The sequence below is a fragment of the Euprymna scolopes genome, chromosome 9, assembly GCF_053919585.1.
Source record: "Euprymna scolopes isolate OS-2025 chromosome 9, ASM5391958v1, whole genome shotgun sequence".
Classification (NCBI taxonomy): Eukaryota; Metazoa; Mollusca; class Cephalopoda; order Sepiida; family Sepiolidae; genus Euprymna; species Euprymna scolopes.
The window spans coordinates 149,829,299-149,843,122 of NC_136490.1; the positions used below are offsets into that span (position 1 = coordinate 149,829,299).

Consider the following 13,824-nt stretch of genomic DNA (forward strand, 5'->3'; position numbering starts at 1 on the left):
TTCTTAGAACTGCACGCCTTTGGAACTCTCTGCCACTTGCCTGTTTCCCTCCCGACTTCAACTTGGATGTCTTCAAGTCCAACACAAACAAATTCCTGATGAACCGCCCCCTTAAGTAATGACACTTTATCAAATCTCCAATACTAACTATTACTACAATACTATCCCATTAATTACTGTACACACAATAACCTTTATCCCCGAGTGGCTTCTGGGCTTTGATAAGTTGTGACCTCCATGTAAAAAAAAAAAAAACTCGCCAGTTGCTGCTACCCGACACCGACTTCTATTACTATACCTAATGGAATAAATCTATTCTATATTTTGTCTGTATTGTTTTGCTCTTGACAATAGAACAAATATCTAATTTCTCTAATTGTCAGAGGAAACATAAAATCATCAAATCCCAACCATAAAATGGCATGAGTACTAGATCATCAACCTGTACAAAACTTTCTGAACAACGTTTCTAAGACACAAAACAGAATCCTGATGTACTCCTACTTGTCACTTGTAGACAATGCATGATGAAGAATGTCATACTGACTGATGCAAAAATGGCATTGCACATGTATGACTGGAACGAACACAGGCCCATGCTCATTTGCATATGTGTAAGCCTCTGGTGTACAAAAGATGGTGAATTTTCTTGCATTGGTTTCAGAGTTAAATTTTCTTGTGTTAGTTTCAAAGGGAGGAGGGGGTAGGAGTTGACCAAAACAAAAACTCAAACACTTCACTAAATGTACTGTTAATTTTAACAAGACTTCAGGCAATTCTGTAATTTGCTTTGACAACCTTCACCAACCACACGTTTAATCTTAATTTACATAAAACCCATCAAACAACCTATCTTAGCTATCTGTCAAAATACAGTTTCTTACTATTTAGAAACTTCCCTTATATTTTTATCGCTATAAATATAGCACCAGTTTTAAAATGTTTTAAAAGGAAATTAGACGAAACTGGATAGACAGTGGCTGGGTGAAAAAGATTTGATGTGGTATAATGCGGAATAAATATATGAGGTGTAAATTTTTTTATATATATATATATATTTTTTTTTTTTTTTCACAGTGATCACCACTTATCAAGGCCCGGAAGCCACTCAGGAATAAGGGTTATTGCAAGTACATTACGTTAGTGTGGAGATTTGACGAAGTGTTTACTTAAGGGAGCGGTTCATTAGGAATTTGTTAACGTTGGACTTGAAGACATCCAAGTTGTAGTCCAGTGGGAAGCAGGCAGACGGAACAGAGTTATATAGGCATATAAGGAAAGGAAGCAGGCAGACGGAACAGAATTATATAGGCATAACCACTTATCAAGGCCCAGAGACCACTTGAGAATAAGGGTTAAGAGTATACAGTAGTCAATTGGACAATATAGTAATTGTTAGTAATGGAAATTCAGTAAATCTGTTAATTTAATGCCTCATAAGAACTTTTTTACGTTGGACCTGAAGACAATCAGATTGTAGTCAGCTGGAAAGTAGGAAAACGGAAGACAGTTCCGAGGGTGTGCACTTCTAAGAAAGAAGCTTTGTTCATGGAATCTACGCTTAGGTTTAGGCACAGATAAAGAGTGGGAGGAATTATTGATACTGATTTTGGCTAGACGAGTGTTTTTCGTGAAAGTTTGGCAAAAGCGGACCATCTCAATTTCTCTCTCTCTCATATATAATTTTTTTTTATTTTTCTTTATGTAAATATAGTCATATCTTGCTACGATGTGCAGACCATTTCAATCATAATTGATCTCATCAGGCAAGAAAATTAAAAATGTTTGAAACCATTTTTAATTTTAGAGGAGAGAAAATATATTTTGCTATGTCTGACTTGAGGCATCATGGTTAATGTTCTTATATTTTATCACTCCATCTATTTAATATCACTACAAGTATTAATGTTTATGATAAGCTATTCCAATCTTTTATTCTTCTCTTAATATTTTTTGACTGTTAATAAAGAGTGAAAAAGATGGGGACTAAAGTAATCAGCACAAAAGGGTCAAACTAAATAGTGAGAGAGGGTGAAACTGATAGATAGTAAGATGGCCACTTCGTAAGTTACTTGTAAATTATGGCTAATTGAAGAGATTAAAATGAAAGGTTTTTCAAACATAAATCCAAAAACCGAGGAATATTTTAGCATGTATTTTGTGTGATTAAAATGCATAATAAAACAGATGTAGCAATACAAACGTTAACTCAGCTTTAGTATAATAATCGATTCTAATGAGTATTCTATTCAGTATATCGTCCAAGGATGGAGTACTGTTGCTACATCTCGGCAGGAGCTGCTAGAAGCAACTTATCCTGCCTTGACATAGTTCAAAATAGACTTCGTAGCTTAGTAGGAAATGCTCTTTTTGCTTCCCTGCCACTTCTTTCCAACAGAATATTGCAAGCCTGTCTCTGCTCTATCGTTATTTTCATTGCAAGTGCTTGTCTGAGCTCCAATCTATGATCCTCCCCCTTGCCAAACTTTCATGAAAAACATACGTCTACCTGAAACCCCTATCAAGAATTTCCCCCACTCTATATCTATACACTAAACGTAGATTCCATGAACAAAGCTTCTTTCATAGAACTGCATGCCCATTGAATTCTCTTCCGTTTCCCTGCTTTCCAGCTGACTACAATATGGTCGTCTTCAAGTCTAACGTAAACATGAGCCGTCCCTTTTATGTAATCCAATTTACCAAATTTCCTCTATTAATCATTACTACGATATTGTTCCATTGACTATCATACACTCATTAACCCTTATTTTCGAGTGGGCTCCGGGCCTTGATAAGTGGTTACTCTTTTGTTAAAAAACAAACAAAAATAAATAAATTACCAGGTGAACATCTATAAATAATGTCTTACACTTTAGGTTTTAATTCTGCTCTATTTACTTTTAAATTCTGAGTTGTATATTAATGTTTAGTAATCATATTTGTATTCTGCATTCTCGTTATGCTTAATTTATTCTCTTTTAAGAATCAAACCATCTGTTGTGTTGTGTGTAATTGTGACTTATCAGGTTTTTAAAGCTCTCCTTGCCAAACATGTTAGAAGCAGAGGGCTTATCCTCCTTGAATATATGTAGAGGGCGCTATTGTTGCAAAATTTAGTACTCTTGTACTTTCACACACACACACACACACACACACACATACGTAATAGTAAATTCAAAAATGAGATTCTGTCTTTTATTGAAACGACCTTCAAACAGGTCAGATATTGGCTAACCGGCACTGCATCTTAGCATGATTTGTCTGTTATTCTTTTGATAGTCAACCGACTTTCAGACAATGGTCAAGAAATCAAACAATTTTGTTTGCAAATTTCTTTTGTGATACCTAATTTATATATCTTGTATATTTGTTAGGTTTGTGCATATGTTTATGTATTTGCATGTACAGGATTAACTCCTAAACTAATTAACTGATCATTATGAATTTTGAAACAAAGCTGATGTGTGTAAAGCTGGATATGTGAGCTATATTTTAAGTTTAATGCAAAGAGCGTTTAAGTCCTTGGTTAGCGAACAGATGTGTGGATGACCCCGTTGGAAGCAGAAGGGGAAGAACCACTGAAAATATAGAGACATAGTTAAACAAAAAAACAACTAACATAATAGATCCCACACTGTCTACGCAGTTTCAGCCCCTGTCCCATCACTGCAATGTTGCTTCCTCTGTGTTTTTATAAGTACTTCAACAGAATGTTCTCCAATAAAGTTGCTGCACTTGTGCTCTCTTGATGTAAATACCTCTAACCAACCCAATAAGTAATAAGATCCTTCCACTGTATATGTTCCCATCTCATACATTTCTCACCAGCTCTTGCTTCCTCTTCTGACAGTGACCAGCAAATTGTAGACATCGCTTCCTGATTGTAGTAGATATGGCAGGTAGGTTGTCATAAAGTTGTTGCTTTATGGGATGATCTTGCCAAGATATGGTTAACACTGTTCCTAGCCTATGTGTGTATATGCCGTCTAGGTTTTTTTTTTTTCCAATCTTTTGACGAGTGGAAAGAAAGCTAGATGGCATGTACACCTGTATGCTACGGTGTTAAATATATCTCGGCAAGATCATCCCAGAAGCAACAACTTTGACAACTTACCTGCAATACCTACTACCATACCCCAGAATAGCTTCTTTCTTCAAACTTCTTACCTTTGGAATTTCCTCCATACTCCCTGTTTCCCAGACTGTACGAAAATGCAAAAATTAAAATGTAAGATGAACAAACATTTGTTGCACAACTTTTCACTAAGAATGTCTATAACTCCGGCTCCTAATTTATAATAGCCCCTTATGTTTCAGTGGCTATTTGCTTTGTTTATGGTGAAAAAAGGTTTAAAATATTTTTTTTTAAATACTATAAAGGGTAAAATAATTTTTTTTTAACATTATAAAGTATTTTTAAGATGTTAATTTTGATTACAAAATATTACTTGCGCTACCAGATCAGGATGTCTGAAGATATTGGCTTCCTGAACTAAACTGCACCAAACATTGATGTTATTATTTGTTTGCTTAAAAAACAACATAAATAAATAAAACAAAGGAGAGTCTCACCGAACAGTTGTACATTTTTTATTTTTTCCCCCTGAAAAAGAGATACTACTCCCAAAAATTAGAAACATCAACATCTACCATCTTGTACGACACATTATGTTGGCAAATAAATGTAATATAACTGAAAATTTCTAACATTTTCATTCTTTTATATGCTAAATCGTGTCCATGATGTTTCCTATGAATCACATTGATATAGCGTTCAAACACGACTCCTTCCACACTACGCACAATGCTACAAGCAAACTACATCCTTCTCGTATATATATATATATATATATATATATTTATTAAGGAGTAGATAGGTACTGTCTATCGCCCGGATTCCATACTCCTTCTTTGCCTATTAGCCAGGCGTAGAGGTCAAAGCATACACTCAGTGGTCGATCTTGTTTCCTGACTAGGGCAATGAACGCCGATTTCCCTCGCTCCCGACACATCCCATCCCTCTCTAAACTGGGCAGTTGGGAGTGCTTGAACATCATAATGCCAGTACAAGTAGATTGGGTTGACCATTGTCTGATGGGTTGAGGGTACCAGATAGACAGTTCCTGGCTGCTGTTCCCGACTGGTAGTACAGGAGCCTTAACTCTTTGGTAGTGCTTAAAGCGGCTGCTCCATCAACAGTTGAATAATATCGGGATGATTGTAGTGCCATGTTGCACATGGAAAGGAACTCTGCACTCCTCCCCGGTGGGCTTTCCTGAGGCCACAGTCCTAGTAGATGGAAGGTCAGCTGATGGTCTACTTGTGTTGCATGCCTGGTGTTCTGCATAACCAATTGTTCAGCAACCCTTACCTAACTGAAACTTAACAAAAAAAAAAAAATGACAGTACAATCTAAAATTACCCTTAAACCAGGACAAAACTCAAAGAAAATCAAATTGCCTCCTTCCTTAAGGCTTGCATTTACTAACATCCGTGGGCTTAGAGCTAATTTAAATGATTTTTAAGCATTTCTCCTAACAAACACCCCGGATATCTTAGCACTAAGTGAGACTAACCTACACTCCTCCATCCCCTCTAACCACTTAAACATGCCCGGATATCTCCAACTCTGCCGTAAGGACTCTGACAGACATATGCATGGGCTTGGAGTCTATATTCAAAACACCCTCCCTAGAATTGGACGATCAAGCCTTTATGTGCTTTATACTTAACATGCAACATAATACTTTTATTTTCTCTACCGCTCTCCCTCGACCCAGGACTGTACCCTAATAAACAAAGTCTCTGACAGCATAGATACAGCACTTTCCCTCGACACTAGCGTACAAGTTCATGTATTTGGTGACTTCAATGTCCACCACAATAACTGGCTTGGATTCTCTAATTACAGACGCAGCTGGTACCACAACACATAGTTTCTCTATATCTCATTCCCTATCACAGATGCTTACGTTTCCAATCAGTTTCCCTGACCAGCAAGAGTAACGCGCATCACTTTTAGATCTGTTTCTGACCACAGTTCCTGATGATTGTGTTACGAATGCCACCAGCCCACTTGGGAATGATCATGTAGTGATAATAGTTAAAATCACCCTAAATTCTAGAGCCAACATAGAAGAGCCATTGCTCAAAACAACGAGATATTATAAAAAGGCCGACTGGGAAGCTATCAGGGATCTCATTAGAGACGCCCTATGGTGAAATATCTTTTCACTTCCTGCTGAACAGTGCGCAAATGAGACCACTGAATGGTTCAAAACAGCAATTAAAGCACATGTCCCCACACGGAAATTTTATAGCAAGCCCCACTCTCCCCAATGGTTTACTTCCACATGGGCAGCTGCCATCGCGCAAAGGCAGCACACGTACCACAGATTTAACCGACATAAATCCAGTTCAAACAGACAGAAGTATATAGAAGCCAGAAGTAACTGTAAGAAAGAAATTTTTTTTTTTTTACACTGTGATCATCACTTATCAAGGCCCGGAAGCCACTCAGGGATAAGGGTTATTGCATGTACTGTACGTTAGTGGGGGGATTTAATAAAAGTGTCTACTTAAGGGGGTGGGTCATCAGGAATTTGTTTATGTTGGACTTTGAAGATATCCAGGTTGTAGTCAGGTGGGAAGCAGGCAGACGGAACAGAGTTCCACAGGCGTGCAGTTCTAAGAAAAAAAGCTTTGTTCATGGAATCTACGTTTTGATTTAGGCACAGATAAAGAGTGGGGAAAATTTTTGACAGTGGTTTCAGCTAGACGGGTGTTTTTCGTAAAAGATTGGCGAGGGGGGACTAGAGATTGGAGCTCAGACGAGCATCTGCCATGGTAATGATAAAACAAAGATAGGCTCGCAACGTCTCTTCTGTGGGAGAAAGGTTGCAGGAAAGAGAAAAGGGCATCCCCCACTAAGCCACAAAGTCTATTTTGTACTCTGTCAAGGCAGGATAGGCTGTTTTTAGCAACTCCTGTCATGATATAGCAGCAGTATTTCATCCTTGGGCGTACTTGGCTTTTATATAGATAGAAAATTGCATCAGTAGTGAGATATCTTCTGGAGCGATAGAAGGATCTCAGCATCTTTCCAGCGACCTTGGCAACAGACTTGATGTACGTGTTCCATTTCAGATCAGGAGTAAAGATCAAGCCCAGAAGCTTGTCAAAACACGGGGCTTCTCCTAGACGAGAGCCATCCATTTCAATTGATGCCAGATGGGGATCAGAGCGTTGATAGATAGGAGTTTGGTTTTAGATGCATTAAAGGTAATCAGCCACGTCTTCCCCCACTGAACCATGCGCTCGAGATCAGAGGAGAGAGAATCGGAGAACTTTGTCATTTACAGCCTTTGATGTGTTGCCGTAAATGGTCGTGTCATCAGCATAGATGTCAACGAATGATTTAAGTATGTGTTTAGGGAGATCATTGATGTAGATCAGGAAAAGAGTTGGGCCCAGGTTGGATCCCTGAGGGACTCCAGCATTAATACTGCTGGCTTCTGATTTTTGTCCATCAACCACTACTCTTATGAGCCTATCAGAGAGAAATGATTTAATGATAGAGAAAATATTTCCAGTTATACCGTAGCTGGAAATCTTGTGAAGTAGACCTTTATGCCATACCTTGTCGAAGGCTTTTGAGATGTCAAGAGCAATTGCCCTAGAAATGAAGCCTTTGTCAAGAGGTTCACTAATCCTGAGATATAACCATTAGCACATCTGCTGTAGATCTAGCAGAACGGAAACAATATTGTGTGTCACTAAGATGGTTATTTTTGCTGAGATGGTTGATTACTTTATTTAACACAGATTTCAGCAACTTACTCATGACACACAGAAGACTTATTGGTTTGTACTGAGAGGAAGATGACTTATCACCTGAATTCTTAAATACAGGGCAAACTGATGAGGTCTTCCAGGGAATCGGAAACCACTTCTCCTTAAGGCAACGCTTAAACAGTTTCGTAAGTATGGGAGCAAGTTCTGGTTGAAGCTTTTTTTAACACTATAATTTGGATGCCGTCAGGGCCAGTTGCTTTACTGGAATCAAGGTTCTTGATTAGCTTGGCGACTTCATACACAGATATTTGTATGTTACCTAGCGTGTTCTGTGTTATAGCAGGAAATATGGGGAGTTGATGGCCTTCGTCGCATAGGGTAGAATTAGCTGCAAAGTTCTTGGCAAATAGTTTAGCCTTGTCTGATGCTGATGAGATGACCTCAGGTCCATTGATAATGGTTGGGATAGAACGCACACTTCTGTTCAAGATCCTATTTGTTATTTGCCAAAACTGGTGGGAACCAAGCCGCTAATCAGCTACTTTGGATTTAACGAACTGAGCATAAAGTTCTCTTGCATTTTTTATTACTCTTTTACAGTGGTTGCTGGCAATCCTGGAAGTAGCTTTAGTCTCAGTGCATCTATTACGTTGGTAGCTATGGAAAAAGTGATTTCTGTGCGCGATGGCAGCAGCACATTCTGGGGAGAACCATGGCTGGCTGTTAGGTTTTTGTTGGAATATTTTAGATGGTATGAATTGGTCTATGCCTACAATTAGCCATTCGGTCAGGTCTGATACTATAGAGGACACATCCTTTTTAAACATGGAATGCAGAGGTAGATCAGATATGAATGTACGGAAGCTATCCCAGTCAGCCATGGAGTATCGGTATACAGAACGGTGGAGGAGTTCATCTGGGGACTTATTACATTTCATTTTTATCTTAACTGATACGACGGAGTGGTCGGAGGATCCTAGAGGAGAAAGTATGGAACAGCTAAGAGAGAATTTATTGAAACCACCCAAAAACGCATCGAAGCTCAGAAATTAGGAACCCGTGACTTCTGGAAAATCTACAACAGTGTAGTAAATAATGGGCAATCAACAATTCCCCTACTATCCAATAATCATGAAGTTGTTTGCTCAGCAACCGAGAAGGCTAACATGCTTGCCAGTCGGTTTGCCTCCAACTCCACACTAGACCCTGCTAACCACACTCTCCCAGACTTTCCTTTGCGGACAGACACCACACTTGACGATCTGAAAATCACCCCTTCTCAGGTGCATGCTATTATAAAAAATCTTGACACTGCAAAAGACACGACAGGAAAACAAATGAACACGTATCTAAAGAAATGGCAGAAACACTAGAGAATGACCTCCAATCTGTAGTGGAATGGGGCCAAAAATGGATGATCACATTCAATACTGCCAAGACTAAACTGGTTTCCTTCAATAACTACAATAAACCTTCTCTACCACCAATAGCAATGGCCAAAGACTCTTTACCTGAAAGCGCATCTTTTAAACTCCTTGGCCTAACGTTCACAGGAAACATGATTTGGACAATTACATTGAGAGCATTGCTAGGACCGCTGCGAAAAAGGTAGGTTCTCTCTACCGTGCTAGAAAGCTACTGACCCCTGAAAGTATCCTGTACCTCTATAAGGCCACCATTCGCCCATGTATGGAGTATTGTTGTCATATTTGGACTGGTGCATCTGCTACTAGTCTCTCACTCCTAAACAAGGTTTTAAAGAGAGTCGCCAACCTAATAGGTCCTGAACTATCATCCAAGCTTCAGCCTCTGTCCCATCGATGCAATGTAGCATCCCTCTGCCTGTTCTACAAGTACTTTAACGGTGTGTGTTCCGACGAGCTGCAAGCACTTGTACCCCCTCTACGTAAATACCCCCAACAAACCCGACAAGCAGCAAAATCCCACCCCTTCACATTTGAGATCCCTAGATGTAAGAAAGCCTTCTACTCCAGTAGTTTCTTCCGCAGAACCTCTAGACTTTGGAACTCCCTGCCAGGTTCCTGCTTCCCCAACTGTACTGACATGCAGAAGTTCAAGTGTAACGTGAACCGACATCTTGCTGCCTAACTCCCCACATAGTACCCCTGTAGCCTGTGTCCCTAATAGTAGCCCCCTACATCAAAGTCGCAATGTGCCTTGTTTGGGGTTAAAATGTAATAAAAAATAAATATATATATATATATATATATATATAATGTATGTATGTATGTACGTATGTCTAAATACAATGATTATGAAAAAAAAAAAAAAATGAAGGGCAAGTAACTCCAATGTAAATAATCACAGTAAGCAATTACTTCAAGTCACATAATTTTCTTTTTATTATAACAGGGTTACCAGGTGTTGCCTAAAGCTATAAAAAGAAAAGGCAAAATAAAAAAGTAGTGTGTAACTTCTATCTTTCTATCTCTTTTTGTAGCCATCTCTTTATCGTTCCCTCTTCACCTTAATTTCCTTCCTTCTTCCAACCCACTCTTTCTCCTTTGCCCAGCCCATTCCTGTCTCTTGTCTTAATGCATTGAAAAAAATAATAATAATGTACGGTAATTCGTTTACATGAGATGATTCCAATATTTTTCCTGATTCTGATACGATTACCGATTCCAGACTAAATTACTGATTCCAATTCTTTATAAATCTCTAAATATTTAATTATAAAATGGTTATTTTTTTCCTGATTACCTATGAAAACACATGTTAAATGTGCATATATTTTCTCAAACGTAAAAACGCTTAAATTCTCGATTCTGATACAATTTTCAGTTCCGTACTAAATTCCCGATTCCAATACAATTACTAATTCCAATTCTTATAAATCTCTAAATGTTTTACTATAAAATTAATTTTCCTGGTTGCCTGTAAAACCACATATTAAATATGCTTATATTTTAATAACCATAAAAACACAATTGGATGGGGGTGAGGGGGGGTGATTTAGATTTTAGCTTAACTGATAATTTAAAATCAATAAATATTTATTTTATTATTACTAGTGATAGTGGAAGTTTTGTTTTAAACAAAATCAAATAAAAAAAGATAATTAAAAGAATTGTTTATGGCATCGGAAAATAGGCACAAATTTTTCTGATACTGATTCCGATATCCCAAAAAGTTCCGATTTTTTTTTTTCCAATTCACGATTCTGATTAATCGTCTCAACACTAATCCCTTTTAATATAATAGTGTAATCTTTCATTTGATTGTGGGTAATTCTATTCTCCCTCATCACTTTCACAATAAGATGATGTGAAATGATGTTGGTCATGAAAATCGTTTAAAGTGTAACAGAGCGCATATGAAAATAGCAGCAGCAGCCGAAGGATGGATGGCAAGCAATTGTATTAGCAGCAAAAGCAGCGTTCAAACGAGTATACGAATTGGCAAGTGTGCTTGTGCTTGCATCGGAAGAAAAAGAAAAAAAAAGGACACCACATTGTCGCGGCAAGGAAGAAAAAAGTCGACGCCGAAGGAGATGGACGTGAAAAATGAAGGCGAAAAGGGGCCGACTGTGGCTAGCATTCGGTTGGAAGAGAGAAACGCGCGCCAAGTTAGACAGACATGGGGCAGTGAGAGACTTTTTAAGTGGTGTCGAGACAGGAGAGTGACGGTAATGAATGCTTTTGTTAAAACCAGAAAGAATCCCGACCCAGATTTTATTTATTTCTTTCCAGTTTTATTTTTATGAATTACTAAAGTAAAGTGTAACGCCACATAATGTTAGAAAAGAAGTTTAAATGTAATATCATAATTTTATTATCTAGGCGGGGGGGGGGGGCTTGTGCGATCATAAAATATGTTTTAATTCCTGCAGATTTCGTATTTATTATTACAGAGCCAATTCTCTATTGAGTATTGTACCTAATATATAGTACTGATTTCAAGATTTAAAAAAATATGATGGATGCCATCAGCTAGAATCGAAACCAAAACATTTAACACCCCAGCCATATTCCCTACTGCTCGAGCTATCGACAGATACATAATAAAGATTTTAAATTAAGTCACTTCAATCTATGAATGAATTTGCGCATGCACGAAAGTAATAGAAATATGTCGGTTAGTTGAAATGAACATTTTGCATTTCAACTTGCTGACATATTTCTGTACGTGTTATTCATCAATCCAAACAAAGATTTTATTTGTTATAAACCATCCTCGGTGTATGATTACTATTTCTTTTTTATGTTAGTTCTTTGACCAGTAGTTTAAGAGTTTATCAGTTAAATATTTATATACATGCACACACAGACTTACTGTTTTATTTATATAGATTATTCTATTTAAGACAATATTATATAATCTTGTTCAAAATTAAACACTTGAAATTATCTAACCAGTTTTGTTTGTTCTATTTTGTTTCTTTAGGTATTGGCGTTGTGTGTACACCCCGAATTAATGGTTGACCCTAGTTTCCCGTCAGACGCTAAAGACAGAGCCCAAAGGATCCTCAACGGATGTGGCGGAAAGAGTGTGGGTAAGTGAGTTGTCACAGTCTAAATATTCTGTATTTATGCATGTGACACTAAAAGCATGCGATGCTTGAGCCGAGATTTTCTAGTAATTCCTTACAGCAAATATGACAAAAATAAATATCCTTTGCCAATATTCACACTAATATCCATCCATATAAAATATCTAAATTTATAAATTTAAAAAGGAGAAAAACAAGTAAGAGAGAAAAAAGAAAACGTCTGAAACTGGAAAGTTGAAAAAAAAAAATTTTTAAACCTATCAATCTGTATGGAAAGGATAAAGAAAGAAAACTGTCTTAAAAAGCGTCTCCAATTTAATAGGTCCCCTACTATCAGCCAAGCTCCAATGCCTGTCCCATCACTACAATGTTGCATCCCTATCCCTGTTTTACAATTATTTTTATGGGATGTGATATATATAAATGAGTACACATTGGTCTTTATTATAGAGTAAAGACCAGACTCATGAAAAAGTTTTAAAAACCTCCCTGATAAATATACCTAGTGAACAAAGTGCAAAAGAAATACAAAAATTTCACTTAAAAGGATGGTTAGAATCTTAAAAAGATCTCTGTTGAAATGTCTGAAATAGCAGTTGAATATCTAGTATCCAATAGGATGATCCATCCTTAACAAAATAAGAAAATTGAAAAATATAAGGTAAAGGGTTAACATAAATAATCTATATATTAATACGATAGCATGTGTGTTACTTTCTGTGTCACGCTGACATCTGGTCGTTTGTTATGATCTTCCATTTCTTGTAATAAATAATTTTATCAAGAATTCTTCATGTTTTGGTTTCGGTTTCGATTATAGCTGATGGCACTGAAGCCATCTATTTTTTTTTTTTTATATAAATAATTTTACCAAGAATTCCTCATAAGTTTTGCTTTCAATTATAGCTAATGGCACTCCAATACTCTATTATTTTTAAATAATTTTATCAATAATTCTTCGTAAGTCTTGGTTTCGGATTCAATTTTAGCTGATGGTTCCTTAGTATTTTATTTTTGTATAAATAATTTTATCAAGAATTCTTCCGAAGTTTTGGTTTCGGTTTCGATTATAGCTGAAGGAACTAAAGTTATATATATATATATATATATATATATATATATATATATAAGTTTGGGATTCAGTTTCGATTCAAGCTGAACACAAATCATATAGATATATTTTTGATTTTTGAAATCACAACTTTGATTAATAAAAATCGATAGAACATTAACTCTATAATAATGTATACGAAATCTGCAAGAATTAAAATATCTTATTTAAGCATATTTTACAACCTGGCTATGCGGGGCATCCCTGTAGCTTGGATAAATACTTTTTCAGGTTTAAAAAAATAGCTACAATAATATACGAGCGTCTCCATTTATGCTGAATATCTACAGAATACCAACATCAATATATTACATACTAGCTTTACCCTGCCACGCGTTGCTGTGGCTTAATTTGGTGTAATGGAAAAGTGTAATAAAAGAGAAAATGCATGTTTCTTATAGTC

General features: G+C 36.9%; 1 protein-coding gene across 1 annotated transcript in view; it reads left to right on the top strand.

Moving 5' to 3' along the window:
- LOC145284901 (alanine aminotransferase 2-like) overlaps nt 1-13,824 on the top strand; it is a 155,473-nt gene that overhangs the window by 93,011 nt on the left and 48,638 nt on the right. The window contains exon 3 of the mRNA XM_080133977.1: nt 12,205-12,313. Within this exon, the coding sequence (XP_079990103.1) occupies nt 12,205-12,313 (109 nt within the window). The remainder of the gene's footprint in view (nt 1-12,204; nt 12,314-13,824) is intronic.